General features: G+C 41.2%; 1 protein-coding gene across 1 annotated transcript; it reads left to right on the top strand.

Moving 5' to 3' along the window:
• The first annotated feature begins 2,568 nt into the window (after positions 1 to 2,568).
• Positions 2,569 to 15,561, top strand: LOC141507190 (uncharacterized). The gene is made up of 3 exons (XM_074214626.1): positions 2,569 to 2,680; positions 2,727 to 3,954; positions 15,451 to 15,561. Exons 1-3 carry the CDS (start codon positions 2,569 to 2,571, stop codon positions 15,476 to 15,478), a joined length of 1,368 nt encoding a protein of 455 aa, XP_074070727.1. The 3' UTR covers positions 15,479 to 15,561.
• Positions 15,562 to 16,268: the final 707 nt, after the last annotated feature.

Consider the following 16,268-nt stretch of genomic DNA (forward strand, 5'->3'; position numbering starts at 1 on the left):
AGCTTAATTGGGATAGACATATTCCATATTGGAAAAAAAAGACAATGACCAGCTTGGGAGGAAGAAACAAAAAAGGAGCTAATGAATAAGAAGTTAAACTTGAAACAAAGATAAAACTAGGAAGGAAATAGTTCCCCCAGTTGTTACCTTAAAGAGATGACAATTCTCCAAGAATCCAGTTTTGTAACTAGGTCTGAAACTACAAAAATGCCTTCTACCAAAATCAAAGCTGAGGCAGGAAACAAACCAACTGTGTGATATCTGTATTTCTAATAAAAGTAATCTGTACCTATATCATTTTATCCCATTTATATAAAATTGTATATTAGATTCAACAGCCATTGATCATAGTAACTATTTTTAGGAACATTGCCTCAGGTTTTCATATAAAGATAGAAATATACATGATATCAATCTAGATATATAAGATGTATACTTATAGGGGTGGCTAGGTGATGCAGTGGATAAAGCACGGGCCCTGGAGTCAGGAGTACCTGGGTTCAAATCCGGGCTCAGACACTTAATAATTACCTAGCCGTGTGGCCTTGGGCAAGCCGCTTAACCCCATTGCCTAGCAAAAACCTAAAAAAAAAAGATGTATACTCATATATGCTATAGATATATTGCTAGATAAATTTAGATATCTAGTTATATATCTCTATATATTTTATGTATATCTATATAAAACATATCTGAGATATGTAGATATCTTATTTAGATAACATGAACATGCATAATTGACAGAAAAGACTAGATGGGCTAATTTCCAAAATCCTATCTGCTTTTAAAAAAAATGTTAATTTTACTTCCACAGGAAAAATATCCATGGTTTCACCCTCATAGATGGCCCTTGCACTCTCATCTCTACCTCTTAGATAAGAATCCTTCAGAGGGCAGTTAAATTATTCCTTCCTCTAGGAAAAATTTCCTGATTTCCCCATTAATCAATTCCCCTGCCTTCCCTGAAATGCCCTGAATTTGGATGTGGGGAGGGAGAGTAGTATATATGTGACTTGTATTGGTCTGATCAAGCAAAGACAGACACCTTGACCCTGAAATTGCAACGTGATTTCGGTCCCTTCTAATACAAAGAACAGTAACTTTATAAATATGCTATATTCCTCCGATGTAAACTCTCAGGCAGGGACTATCTCAGTTTTTCTATATGTTTATTCAAGGCTTAGCATAGTTCCTGGTCTATAGTAGGTACTTAATAAGGCCATCACCCCATTTCCCAATCATTTCCAAACCAGGTCGCTTAAAAGCTAAGTCCTCCTGAAACTTCTGTCCCTGGAAGCCTAGACTCTGATAGGTGAGTTTTCAGCTCATCATTTCTTGAATCAGGTCATCACAATGCTTTCCAGTCATTCCCAAACTATACTACCTACATTTTCCATACCCCATTTTCCAAGTCTATTTTATATGTATTGTCGTTCCCTTTTTAGAAGTTTGCTTGTGTTTGTATTCTGTGATGCTTTCATTACTTAATCATGGCGGGGGAAGAGGAAGGGGGGAGCAAGGGGGTGTTTTGGATAGTACCTAAACTTGGAATCAAGACCTGAGTTCAAATTCAGCCTTAGTCACTCTTAAGACACTAGCTTACTTAATAATTTTTTTGGGGGGTTTAGATTTTTTCAAGGCAATGGGGTTAAGCGGCTTGCCCAAGGCCACACGGCTAGGTAATTATTAAGTGTCTGAGACCGGATTTGAACCCAGGTACTCCTGACTCCAAGGCCGGTGCTCTATTCACTGTGCCACCTAGCCGCCCCCTCTTACTTAATAGTTTACATGTCACTTAACCTGTTTGCCTCAAATTATCCCATCTGTAAAATGGGGAAAATTATAGCATTTCCCAGGGTTGTTCTAAGGATTAAATGATAGAAATTGTATAGCACTTAGGACAGTGTCTGACAGTTATTGTCATCATCATTCAAGCAGGAGTTGAAATCATCTTCTAGCAACATGGGGGCGAAGATCAACCTTGATGGACTCGTTCCATCGGTGCAACAATCAGGGACAATTTGGGGCTGTCTGCAATGGAGAATACCGTCTGTATCCTGAGAAAGAACCAAGGAGTTTGAACAAAGACCAAGGACTATTACCTTTAATTTAGGAAAAACCCTGATATCCTTATTGTCTGATGTCGCTATCTTTTATACCTCATGTTTCTTCCTTAAAGATATGATTTCTGTCTCCACACATTCAATTTGGATCAACGTATTCCAAGGAAACTGTAAAGACAGCAGACTGCCTTCTGTGGGGGGGGGGACTTAAGATGGGGGAAAATCGTAAAAGTCAAAATAAGTATTTATAAAAAAGGAAAAAAATTTTGCCCGAGGGTCGCTGGAGCTGGGAGCAGCAGGCGCCTGTCCCTGCAGGTGCCGGAGCAGGGCCCGGGGGGCGGGTCAACGTTCTGCGGCCCCAGAACACTGAAATCCGGGCCGAGAACACCAAGGTGATTCGCTTTCCAGCCAATTCTCTCCGGACAAACCGGGGTGAAGGACTGCGGGGGTGGGGCGTTCCGGGCAGGGCCCCCCAGGGCGCCATAGAAACCGCGCCCGCGCGAGGATGGGGCGGGGGGCCGGGGGCGCCTGTGTGCAACCGCCGCCCCCCAACAGCCGGGCGCGCGCCTGCGCCTGCGCGGCGGCCTCCTCCTCCCCCTCGGCCGGGATTCCTCAGGGTCAGGGTCCGCGCATGCCCGGCGGGCGGGGGGCACTGACCGTTAGGAGCCGCCGGGCCGGGCCCGCCCCCTCCGCTCCCCGTTCTGCCCCCCGGGCCGAGGTGGGAGCCGGGAGCCGGCCCCGCCCCGCCCCGCCCCGCCCGGGGGCCGGGGCCAGGGCCAGGGCCAGGGCCAGGGCCAGGGCCAGGCTCCCGCCCCCGCGGCGAGGTCGAGGTCCGGGCCGGGGCGCGCGGGAGCGCGGGAGCCCGAGAGCCCGAGAGCCCTAGAGCCGGAGAGCTCGGGAGCCCGGGAGCCCGAGAGCCGGGGAGCCCGCGGCCCGGGAGCCCGAGAGCCGGAGAGCCGGAGAGCCCGCGGCCCGGGAGCCCGAGAGCCGGAGAGCCCGCGGCCCGGGAGCCCGAGAGCCCGGGAGCCCGGGAGCCCGAGAGCCGGAGAGCCCGCGGCCCGGGAGCCCGGGAGCCCGGGAGCCCGAGAGCCGGAGAGCCCGCGGCCCGGGAGCCCGGGAGCCCGAGAGCCGGGGAGCCCGGGAGCCCGAGAGCCGGGGAGCCCGGGAGCCCGGGAGCCCGAGAGCCGGAGAGCCCGCGGCCCGGGAGCCCGGGAGCCCGGGAGCCCGAGAGCCGGAGAGCCCGCGGCCCGGGAGCCCGAGAGCCCGGGAGCCCGCGGCATGCAGAAGGCGTGGGTGGACGGGCCGGCCACGGTGGCATCCCTGGCGGTGCTGCTGGGCCTGGTGGTGCTGACCGGCGCGCTGCGCGCCCTGCTGCGCCGCTCCCTGCGGCCCCCGGCGCTGCGCGTCTTCGCCGCCGAGGCGCTGGCCACCTTCCAGCTGTGCAGCTGCGCCCTGGAGCTGCAGGTGCTGAGCGACCTGGGCGGTGCCGGCAACCCGAGCTGGACGCTGACGCTCATCTACCTCTTCTCGCTGGTGCACGGGCTGACGATGGTGGGCGCCGTCAGCAACCCCTGCGAGGTCCTGGAGCAGCTGGCGCTGGAGCGCATGCCGCCGCGCCTGGGCGCCGTCAAGCTGCTGGCGCAGGCGGCGGGCTCGGGCTTGAGCCGCGCCTGGATGAGCTGGGTGTGGAGCCTGGGCTTGTCGCCCGCGCACCGGCGCCAGCGCGAGCATGGGTGCCGGTACCCCATCCGCATCGCGCTGCCCGAGGCCTTCCTGGTGGAGCTCAGCTGCTCCTTCATCTTCCACAGCGCGCTCATGCACTTCCAGGACGTCCGCCTCAAGTTCCGCATCCACCTGCAGGCAGCGCTCATCACCTTCCTGGTCTTCGCAGGTGGGTCCGCGCCCCCGACCCCGCACCTGCACCCCCAGCCGGCCCGGCTCTCGTGGGGGCTGCGCCCGACGCCGCCTCACCCCAGTTGGGGGGTTTGGGCAGACACACCGGGAAGTCCTCTGCCTTTTCTTCCTCCGACCCATTTTACAGATGAGGAAACGGGTCTCCCGGCTAGTTAAGGGTCAGACCACCCAAAGAGGAGCCGAGGAAGCGTGGCAGAGTTGGGGCGTCATTGCTATTATATTCTCGTTTTCTGCAAGGAGAAGGTAGCTGACTCGCCAAAGCGGCAGAGCCCCAGGCCTGGGACCAGAGGCTGCACCGGGCGACACCCCGCTGAGACTGTGAGGCCAGCTTCCAGAGGAGAAAGCTGAAGCAGGATGGGGAGGGAAGCAGGTTGTGGGACACAGGCAGCACTTTGGATTCCAAATCCTTTTTTTTTTCCATTTTAGGACAATAGGCGCCAGTTCCTCACCAAATTTTACATTGTACTTCTTCCCCCCCCCTTTTTTTTTTGCAAGGCAAATGGGGTTAAGTGGCTTGCTCAAGGCCACCCAACTAGGTCATTATTAAGTGTCTGAGGCCGGATTTGAACCCAAGTACTCCTGACTCCAGGGCCGGTGCTTTATCCACTGCACCACCTAGCCACCCCTTTGATTCTTTGTTCTTGAAGACAATCAAAACAACATCACTATGTTAGAGACAAGCTGTATTGTGTTCCACTGTGTCTGATCATACCAATACAAACTGGAAATGCTCTTCCGCAGGTCAAGCTCAAACAGTCCATGTGAACAGCCAGTGTGGGTTCTTTAAACATCTACATCTCACTTCCTAGTCTGCCTTGCTCATAAAGCACAGCACCCTTTCTAATGAAGGCACACCATGCTGGGCAGTCTTGTACCAGTGTCTCCCATGCCACACAATCAATCCCAGAGTTCTTAAGAGAGACCTTTAGGATGTCCCTGTATCACTTCTTCTGACTCCCCATAAGCATCTGCCCTGTGATAGTTCTCCATAAAAGTGTTTTTGGCAAGAATATATTTGGGATTCAAACAACACAGCCAGCTCATCGTAGTTGTACTCTCTGTAGTTAACATTTGAATCCTTGGCATTTTAGCTCTAGAAAGGACCTCAGCATCTGTCATCTTTTCCTGACAGGTGATCTTCAGAATCTTCATAAGACAATTTAAATGGAAGCAATTCAGTTTCCTAGCATGGCACTGGTAGACTATCCAGATTTCACAGGTGTACAACAGCTCTGTAGACCTTCAGTTTGGTAGTCAATCTAATACCTCTTCTCTCCCACACTTTCTTTTGGAACTTCCCAAATATACTGAGCTAGCTATGATAATGTATTTATCAACTTCATTATCAGCATATACCTCCCTGGAAAGTATACTACCTAGGTAAGTAAACACATCTGCAGTATTAAAAACTTTGTCATTTGTTGTAATCAATGGTTTCCACATATGAATGGACACCTGTGTTTTCTTTTTTTTTTCTTGCACCTGTGTTTTCTTAAGAGGGCATTGTCTGGAGAAAAGAAGGCTTGGAAGAATTAATTTCTGTCTTCAAACATTTAAGGAGCTTTCTTTGGAAGGGAGATTTAGTTGTGTTTCTTCTATTAGGCTCCAGAGGATTTGGCTCAGTTCAGTAGATCAGAACTCTCTGAAAATAAAAGTTTGGTGACTTAGATAGCCCATTAACTGTTTACTTTGTTCCAGACCCCAGTTCTGGGGGGAGGGGGTGCAAAGAAAGATAAAAATATTACCCCTACTCTGAGGGAGCTCCTGGTACAATGGACCACCTTTAGGTAGCACTCATATTTTTGTTCCCAGGAAACATACTGGGAGGGGAAGGGGTGAATTGGAAAAAGCCTCCTGTAACAGATAGGTTGGGGAACCAGGTGGTAAAGATGAGGCAGGAGAATATTTCAGGTGTTGGGAGGGGCCAGTGAAAAAGTTCAGTAAGAAGGCCAAGGTTCTTGGACAGTAAAGGACTTGGAGGAGAGTAAAATATAAGATTGCTGGAAAAGTAGAAGGGGCCTGATTTGAAGTGCTTTAAAGGTCAAACATAGGATTTTAAATAGGTATTTTTTTTATTTCTTATTACTTATTACAGAACAATCACTTCCATTTGAAGATTTAAATTTATAATGTTCTTGTCCCATATATATATATATATATATATATGAGATAGATAGATACTAACTAAAAAGTGATAAAAGATCCAAAAAAAACTAATATAAATTTTATATAGAACCCTTAAAAATTGTCATCTTCATCATTTGTCTTTTCTAATACTTGCTTCCCCATAGAAGTATAGTTACCTAAGAATCCCCTGACATATCTTGGGATCCCATTTAAAAATTAATTTACAATTCATCCAAAAATAATTTATAAACTAAATATGTACCTCAGATGGAAGTGACTTCTTTGAAAAATACTAGTCCATTTGTTCTGTCAATCCCAAATGCAGCAGTCCATCTTTTATGAGGCAGAGAGATTTAAGGAAGTGTTGAATGACATAATACTTTTGAAACTGAACATATTTTATTTTTTTTTAATTTCCCCCCAAGCTACATGCAAAAACAAATTTCAACATTTACTTCCAAAATCTTGAGTTCCAAATTCTCTACCCTCCTCTACCCCACTCCCCCTCACTGAGGAAGCAAGTTACTTGTTGTATGTTAAAAATGTGTAACCATGAAAAACATTACTACAATAGTCATGTTGTAAAGGTAAACATAATCCCTCTGTATACACAAAGAGAAACCTTAAGAAAAATAAAGTGGAAAAAAAAAGAATGCAGCAGACTATATTCAGACACCATCAGCTCTTGGGATGGATAGCATTCTTTATTGTAAGTCCTTCAGAGTTCTCTTTGGTCATAGCATTGCTGAGAAAAGGCATGTCATTGATAGAACTGAGCAGATTTTAACAAAAAAATTCAATGGGAATTTTCAAAATATTAAAGCTAATAGACTTCATGTGGTAAGAGGTATCTCTAACCTAGTCTTTATTATTTGAACATATTCTTTTAAATTCGTTTAAAATATTCTATATATTTTAGCTTTGTTGAAGTAGAAAGTGAAACTATTGGTGGTACCAAGTCCATTTATAAACTCACCTTTCGTAACTTCCAAGTTATAGTTAAGATAATTGCTTACATTTTCCTAACATTTTATTGTTAATAGAGCACTTTACTCATACTCTCTCTACCAATGAGGAAACTGACACTCAGAGGTCAAGCCTTTGACAAGGTCACACAGTTACTAAGTGGTAAAACGGAGACCTTAATTCAGCAAGGTCATTGCTCTTTCCAGATAGAAAAAGGATCTTTATCTTCCTTTAAAATTTCATCTGTGTTGTATCTATGGTCTCTCAGAAGAGCTATTTATGCAGTCTGCTCCTTGATGTTTCCTTTGGGAATAGAGAGGAAAAGTGTCTAAATAGGAAAGAACAAAATTGTGTTGTGGGATTGAAAAGTTTGTTGTTTTAAAGTTATAGTCTTAGCTGAAGGAAAAACGTTCCCAAGGTCTTTGACAAAATTATTTCTGTTGAAAGTAATTGTGACATAGTATAATTCTTTATAGACTACTAGTGATACCTTCATTTTACAAGCAAACAAAGAGAAATTATAAAATTTGGAGCTTAAGGTTAAAACTAAGTTGGCATGAAGGAATTTCTGAGAACAGCAAGGAGGGAAAGAACTTTCCTTCCTTCCTCCCACAGTTGAAGTCTTTTGAATAGAAGGTACAATCCACCGGAGAACAGGAAACTGACACCACTCTTTGAGGTCAGCTCTAAATACAGCGGAATAGAAGTTAAAGATACTCTACAGCTTGTGATTTCCTCTTTTGTCCCTTTCTTTTCTGTTAAGAATAATGAAAAGTAGGGCAGCTAGGTGGCGCAGTGGATAGAGCACCAGCCCTGGAGTCAGGAGTATCTGAGTTCAAATCTGGTCTCAGATACTTAATAATTACCTAGCTGAGTGGCCTTGGGCAAGTCACTTAACCCCATTTGCCTTACGAAAAAAAGTAATGAAAAGCGAGTTTAGTTCTCCCCTTCAAAATTTAAAGAACTGGAAAAGGAAAGAAACCTTAGGTGTCACTTGGTCCAGCTGTTTCATCATACAGAGGAACTAAGTATCCTATGACAAAGAGCTTACTTCTTTGATACAGTTAGTAAAAGTGGTGGGGACAACGCTGAGGTGTTGTAATCCCGAGTCCATTTCTTTCTTTCCTTTGTGTCGTAAAGCCAGAGCTGCTTCTAGAAAAAGAATTTTCCCAGAGCACTAAAATTTATCGGACATAAAAATTTTAACATGTATAAATCTCAGCAGCTAGAAACAACTGAACTTGTTTTTCAGGTTAGCATGAAGCAGATGTATAATCTATATCAAATGATCTATCTTCTCAATGGGGGGAAAGGCAAGGAAGGGAAGGAAAGAATTTGGACCTCAAAATTTTTAAAAATATGTTAAAAATTCTTACATGTAAGTGAAAAAGAAAATATATATATATATATATATATATATGTATGTATATATGATTCCCACACCCCAAAAAAGAAGAGTGATTAATTCTAGATCTATGATTTTCAGATAAGAAAACTCTGCCAATGTAGGTTGGCACCTTTTCTATACTTTAGAGTCCTAGAGAATTTCCTAGAGGCCAGGATCATACAGTCAGAATGTGCTAGAGGCAGAAAATGAACCCAGTCCTTTTTCTTCAAAGCCAGCTTTCTTTTCACCACAACATGCTGCCCTTTACCAAGGATAGGTAAAATATGAAGCTTTGGGTTATTCCATCTATAAATCACTAAAATAACTTATTCTTCCTTCAATTCAACTGGATTTATCCTGAATAGTAATATCACACTATGAATTATCAAGTTGATTGGAAGGCTTGTTTTATGTTGTTTGCCTCCTGACACCTAAATTGCTAGTTGCAGCTCTAAATAAGGCTTCTATGGACATACATCCAGAATCATTGAATGTTAGAATGGGCAAATCATCCTCTTAGGGTGATTTTACTAGTTCAATAGAGTTATAATTTACTACATAATACCCTTCAAAACTTTGTGGATTGGTGCTCTCAGCTCTATGAATGATTCCTCCAGCACTGTGTCTTCTTATCCTGGATCCATGAAACATTATTACTTGAGAGATTTAGAAGAATTAGTGCCAATTTCAAGCCTGCCTCACACATTCCCAGGAATGCGGTTCTTGGGCTAAGAAAATCCAGCTCAGCAAGCAGAAAAAAGCAATAATTTTTACAGTTCTATTAACACTTTACTGTTTACTGACTTGTGAGTTTTTTAATGAAATTAGTTATGTCTCCTGCTCTATAAAAGCAAGCTTAGACTTGGAAAGATGAACTGAAGTATGAGCAACTATGCCAGTTAACTTGTCTCCAGAGGAATGCAGACTTGAGTCCTTTAGCTTCTGGTCTTTTCACCACATCGTGATATTACTTAGTGCATAATTGACTGATCATAGAGTGAGAAGAATATTTATTTAAAAATTGAAATTAGAGAAAATAAATCAGGCCCAACAGTTCACCTCAATTTTAGTATTTGAGTTCATTAGTTTCATAGTTCCAAATAGAATTGATTGATATCTGTCTTAAATCAGGAAGGATTAAGTTTCAAATAAACTTTCAATCTCTTTGCAAAAGGTTTTTTTGAAAAAATGCTTTTGTTAACAAGATTTACTGAGGAAAATCGCAATGAAGTGTATATTATGAATCCTTTGCAAAACCCACCTATTTGTAGATGGGTCCATATTCTCTCAGTGATCTCATTCACACTGTCATGTCCACATAGAATAGAAATAGGGAGGACTGCACCTGAATTTTCCTTGGTTGAGGAAACTTTTCTGTGAGAAAACATTCTCCTCTAATACAGGTCGGCGCCTTCTTGACAACTTGTCTTAGAAAGTTGCCCAGAAGTTAACCTCCTAAGAAGGTAAATGATTTGCCCATTCCAACATGTATCAGAAGCAGAATTTACGTCCACTTCTTGCTGACTCTAAGACCTTCTCTCCAGTCACTGTGCCATGCCAAAGATGGCTTCAAGACCTGCATATCCAGCTCCCCTCTGATCTGGGTTCCAGTCCCTTGGCTCCACCTATGTATTATTCATCTTTTTACAGGATGTGTAAAAAACCCCAACCCGCCTAAAACAAACCCTCCTCTAAACTTGAGTGCCCACACCTTCCCAGTTTTCCAGCTTTACAGTCCTTGCTTTTCCACTCTCACTTTTGCCCCATGACCAGTTATTTGGCAAGTTTGTTGATTCTACTTCCCAGAAATCTCTTGAGTCTATTCTCCTATCTCTGTGTAAATGATAAGAGCTAACATTTAAACCACAGCCAGACTCATCCATTCCCTTACCCTCACCTGGTGATGCCATCCCAAAACACAATAATGGTACTATAACAATATGACAAGCAGAGCTTTCAGTGTGGCTGGTGCCAGGCCAACCATTATGCAGTTATGTCATAACAACTTTATGAGGTAGGTAGATGAGGAAACCAAGGCAAACGGTGGTGAAGTGCCTTACCCAGTTAATAAGTAGCTGAGGCTGGATTTGAATCTCAGATCTTAATGATTCCAATCCATTACTCTCTCCTTATCACTCTCTGGTTGCCTTGCCTCCCTCATGTGTTCTCCCTATGTCTAGACCCTCCCTTCTCTTAATTCATTCTCTACATCTTCATGTAGAGATTTAAGCAGTTGCTCATTGCTTGCAAGATAAATTAAGACACTTCTCTCTGGCATTTAGACTTTTCACCTTGGCTGTAGCTAAACTGACCCCCTATCATTCCTTTAGGTGACAGTTCATCTCTTGCCCCTCCTGCCTTTGCACAGGCTTTCTCCCTCCTCACCATCACTGTGCATTTGTAGAAGTCTTTTATTTACTCAACGGTGAACAGATATCCCCCCAGTGGAATGTAATCTCCATGCCTCATTTTTGCTTTTGTATCACTAGTGCCTAATCCATAGTATCGATGGCTTGATTGACCAAAGAAATTCTGAATTATGTTATGTAATTTGAAAGAAGTAAAGAGAATTAAGGGTATCTAAGAGAAATGGAGCAGGTGGGGCAACTTCATGAAAGAGGTGGAGTTTGTATTTGGCTTCAAAATTAAGCTCATAAAGGTTAGCTGTCTCTCAAATACCTTCTAATGATGTTTTACTTTGATAGTTAATATTCTAAAAAACAGGTTTTACATCTAGAGGCATGCAATTTGCATATACATATTTTATATTCACTCTTTAAATATGCAGAAGAAATGTCTTTAATTTTAATCTGTCATTTTATTTGCATAGAAAGGTTAAAATTGTTGGAATTGAGGAGTGGGAATTTTCTATGTTCCTAATCCATACTATATTTCAGATTAGCCTTCTTAAAATCCTTCCCTTTTTTCCCCTTTTGTCCCTACTCCAAGTTGGATTCTCTCTCTAGTAAAGTTAACATGAAATGTCTGGAGTGTTCATAATTATGCAATTATCAAAAATGGCGGTGTTTAATAAAAATGAACGAAAATACATCAGTATAGGAGTTTTTTTTTTGAAACTGGGGAGAGTTAACTAAAAAGAGTTAGCAGTAAAAAGTAATTTTAAACACTTTCTGGGAAAAGAACAAGTTTAGGAAGTGTTAACTTATGATTAAAAATTCAAGTATATAGAAGTTAAAATACAGATGATATAGAATCTTTTAATATACTATGTCTTTGAATTACTTTCCCTGAGACTCAAATGGTTGAACTAGATGTGGTCTAAGGTTCCTTGCAACTTTGAAATTTTGATTTGAAATATCCAGAAGACATCCCAGTTCTCTAGAGCTTTGCAATTTGTAAAGTGCTTTTATCACTTGCAGGGTTGTTGTCCTTCATATTTCAGATGAGAAAAAGGAGGGACAGAGTGGTGATGTGACTCACAGCAAGGACTTTGGCAGAGTAGTTTGTGTTCCATCTTATTTGGCATCAAGTTATGAGAGCTTGATGTTTTTTATTTTTTTTTTGAGTTGATGTTTTTCAAAGAAATTATGCTAATAGTAGATTTTGCCCTTATAAGAGAGAAAAGGGTGAGTCAAAAAGTTTTCTTATTTTCTTTTGTTTTGTTTTAAACAAGGGGGAGCCTTGTGTAGGAATTTTTTGATTGTTAACTTTGACAATGAAATGCCATAATTTAGTCCTGAATGAGGTAAAAATATGAATTTCTAATGCTAATAAAATTGTTATTCTATCAAAAACTAAACTGTGTGATTTATTTTGAAAATTTTGGTTTTAATTTTTTTATAGTTTATATTAATGTGAAAAAGATTTGCTTCCAGGAGATGCTTGGTGTAAAACTATTTTTCATAAATTTCATTTTCAGGAGATTTTTTTTGTAGGTGATACAGGATGTTGATTCTTCCTGAGGAGATTATCTGGTATTACTGCCCATAATTTGGTTACTAAGAATGCTGAAAGTCAAATTTTTAGGCAAGGTGAATGGAAATGTTTAAAGCTGCCAGAGTACTTTTGTGATTTCTCAAAGGCAACTGGGTACTTTGATAGTGTTACAGGGCAAAGTCTCTGTGTAGTAAAGTACTGCCTTACAAATATGTGACCTTTATTGCTGAAGAAGTCTGGCTTTAAAGAAAATAGTGTTAACATTTGAATACCTAGGAGAGATAGAAAATTTATTTAAAAACAGATTCAACAGTATAAAAGGTAGTTTTAGCAAAAGTACTACAATAACTCTCTGCTTAATGATTTTGACAATTCAAATAAAAGTAGTTAGTAGAAACTGGAGAGTTTCTTAAGGACTAAGTAACTCTAACCCTTTTTTCAATACATAAATCTATCTTTTTTTATACTTTCATTTTCTTGACAAACTAAAGGGCCTACAGTTGAACATTCCTTTTTAAAAAAAAATTCAGACTTTGAGTTTTTAAATCTTTTTATCTTGGATAGCATTTCATTTATGTTATGATATAATTGAAAAATCCTATGATAGTAATAGCAGCTCACATTTTTATAGTTACAAAGCACTTTTCTCACAATAAATCAAAGTGGTATTCATCATCATTTCACAGATGAAGTCTTAACTGAAACTTACTTTCACGGATCATATAGCTAATGTTAGAGCTGATACTCATTTCTAAATTCTGAAGTCTAAGGTCTTTTTCACTATATTTTACCATACTGATGATGTAATTATTATCCCAGACATAGCAGTATTATACACCCTGAGCATCTACTTTCTGCTTAGATCACCTTTCAGTCAAAGAACCCCTAGACATTCTAAGTGATTGAGGAAAGATTTAGTTGGGGCCCAGTTTAACCAAGCTATCTGGACTTCCCTCTGTCTTGATGTTAGAAACTCCTAAAACACCCTGTTTGGAATGAGAATTTCCTTTTATTCTTAGGGCTGCCCTGTACCCAAAATAAATACCCCATTGTAGCTCATCTTCATTCTGACCACCTCTTCTCTTGACATAAGTACAATTAGAGCTGCCATGACAGGTATGATATGGAGAGTGACCACTTTGTGAATATTCATGCCCTTTGGCATGATCATTCTTCTACGAAGTGCCCTCAGTGAACTTTTTCCACTCAGTATTTGGACTTCTTGGCATCCCACATTGAGATGTCTGATTCTTCTGACAGGGTTGCAAGAGTCACAGTACTAAAAGAAACAGATCTAGGACTGATCAGAATGAGGCATTCTGGAACAGCCTTAATGAAAGACTTTAAGTTGGGCTAATGAAAAGTTAGACTTAATGGTGAGTCACCTTCAGTTAGCCATGGTGAGGCAGGTTCAAAGTCCCTTTTAAAATTGAGACATGTTTGTAGATTCCTAAGATTGGCTGCCAACTAATCAAAGGTTTGGGAATGGAATAGGTGAATAACCACTCATATATTCTGCCTGGCTTCTAATAGTACTGTGATGTTCTTACTACTTGTAAAATCTTGGGAAAATCATGCCTTGGGCCCCAGTTCCCTTATCTGTAAAATGAAGGAGTTGGATCAGATGTACTCATGTTCCTTCCAGGCCCAGACCTGTGTGTCTATGAATGTTATGGTACTGTTCTAGGAAAGGCAGAGTTGGAGCCAGAAGTCTGAGCCCAGATTAGCTGCCCCAGCCTCTTTGTCTTTGAAGTATGTTTCCACCTTGACAGAATGAAGAGTTCCATTGCCCCTCTACCTCAAAGGCATGAAACAGTGACTTCAATGGGAACTGCTGAATTGTTCACCGACTCTGAGTAGCTCAATTTATAATAAATTATCACAATGATCACCAATAAAACCTTCACAGTTCTAATTAAAATAAAAATTAATGCCCTGTCATTAGTTGTTGTTATAACTTTTAAACTAGTAACTATTATACCTTTAGTCTCCTATGCAGTGTTAATTGGGCTTTATGCTATTTATGGTTAAAATTGTGTTAAAGCTAATGGAATGTTTATTTTTGTTTGTGATAAAAAACATTTTGTTATTGTTGCTTCCTGCCATGCTAATACATTACAAAAAGCCTTATAGGGGCAGCTAGGTGGCACAGTGGATAGAGCACCGGCCCTGAAGTCAGGAGTACCTGAGTTCAAATCCAACCTCAGACACTTAATAATTACCTAGCTGTGTGGCCTTGGACAAGCCACTTAACCCCATTGCCATGCAAAAACTAAAAACTTAAAAAAAGCCTTATGAACAGTATTATTTATTGTGATGATTTTTTAAAAATGTAAGGCAACTAAATCTACCAGTAGTATTTTCTAAGAACAAAGGCAATAATACTGTGCCCTAGTGCTTTCTTATTCCAAAATGCTCCTGCTTGTAGTAGAAAGGATGCTTAATTCTTTGACTTTTTGAGGATGGAGTAATGGAGAGATATTAGTTGGACTCAAGTGAGTTCTGAAGAAATATGGCATAATGGGAAAAAACCAAGAAAACTCAAAAATTGAATTTGGATTAGAAGGTCAAGGTTTGTCACATTGGCCAAGTCACTTGACTTTTTGAGCTTAACCTCCCTCATCTGTAAAGATAAAGGGGTTAGAATTGGAAAGTTTTTAAAGGTCTTTATACAGCACTAAAATTCTTTTGACTGTAAAAGCCTTTTATGCCACTTCCCCTTTGAGAGCCTCCATTTCCTTATTTACAATTTTTGTACAGTAAAGGAATTGGACAATTTTCATGTTGTCTCCCCTAATAGAAGGCAAGCTCTGACAGGAACTGTTTCATTTTTGTCTTTGTGTTTCTTAACACAGTGCCTGGCAGATACTTAACAAAGACTTATTGATTAGGCAGTTTCTAAGATCCAGCTCTTGGTTTGGGGAGAAGATGCATTCAGTCTTTTTTTTTTTTTACAAGTTTGGAGAGAATATAATTGTAGAGATAATTTGCTTGTTATCTAAAATTGCACATTAGTCATTGCCATCAATTTTTAGTTCTCAACAGATGAAAGTACAAAATCTAGTTTAGTGTCATTTTGCTTAAAATTTATTACAGGAGGAAATCTCACAGGAGCTGTATTTAATCCAGCTTTGGCCCTTTCACTGCATTTCCAGTGCTTTCGTGAGTTATTCTACAACTATTTTATTGTGTATTTCCTGGGTCCTGCTTTAGGTAAGCACATTTCTATTTATTGCATTTTCAGGAAATGTCATAACCTCTTTTATTGTCAAGTCTACATTTTCTCATAAACAGGAATGAAAGAACCCTTCGCATTAAGGCCAGGACTAGAGTCACCTCTGAAGCACCATGGTAGAACATTTGTTGAGGTTCTCCCAGAGTAATTTAATATTTTTGTGCATTATGCCTTAAAGCAGATGACTTCAAGGAATATCATAACTGGAAGAGTTCTTTACATGCAAGATGATCTTAAGGTTATATATGGCATGAAAGATTTTTTGTACTTCATCGTTTAAGGAGCATATATCAAGTCCTTAAATTTCTAGAAGTTAACATATATCTAAAGAATATAGGTATACTTCAACACAAGAAATAAACATGGTCTTCAAAAGTATGTAAAAAGTGGGGCGACTAGGTGGAGCAATGGATAGAGCACCAGCCCTGGAGTCAGGAGTACCTGAGTTCAAATGTGACCTCAGACACTTAATAATTACCTAGCTGTGTGGCCTTGGGCAAGCCACTTAACCCCACTGCCTTGCAAAAACCTAAAAAAAACCAAAAGTATGTAAAAAATTCTAGTTTACCACTGACTTTAAATGTATGTTTGGAGGCATGATTTCATGAAACAAAGTATGGTCCAAAGGTAGGTAGGATGAGCAGAGCAACAATGTGGTCCAATAGAAAGATGAATAAGC

The sequence above is a fragment of the Macrotis lagotis genome, chromosome 1, assembly GCF_037893015.1.
Source record: "Macrotis lagotis isolate mMagLag1 chromosome 1, bilby.v1.9.chrom.fasta, whole genome shotgun sequence".
Classification (NCBI taxonomy): Eukaryota; Metazoa; Chordata; class Mammalia; order Peramelemorphia; family Peramelidae; genus Macrotis; species Macrotis lagotis.

What these genes read in the sequence shown, in the direction of transcription:
- LOC141507190 (XM_074214626.1), top strand. Translation starts at nt 2,569, where the DNA reads ATGGGGCGGGGGGCCGGGGGCGCCTGTGTGCAACCGCCGCCCCCCAAC. An exon ending in CTCGGCCGGGATTCCTCAGG is followed by an intron (nt 2,681 to 2,726) that starts GTCAGGGTCCGC and finishes ACTGACCGTTAG; the next exon opens with GAGCCGCCGGGCCGGGCCCG. An exon ending in CACCTTCCTGGTCTTCGCAG is followed by an intron (nt 3,955 to 15,450) that starts GTGGGTCCGCGC and finishes AATTTATTACAG; the next exon opens with GAGGAAATCTCACAGGAGCT.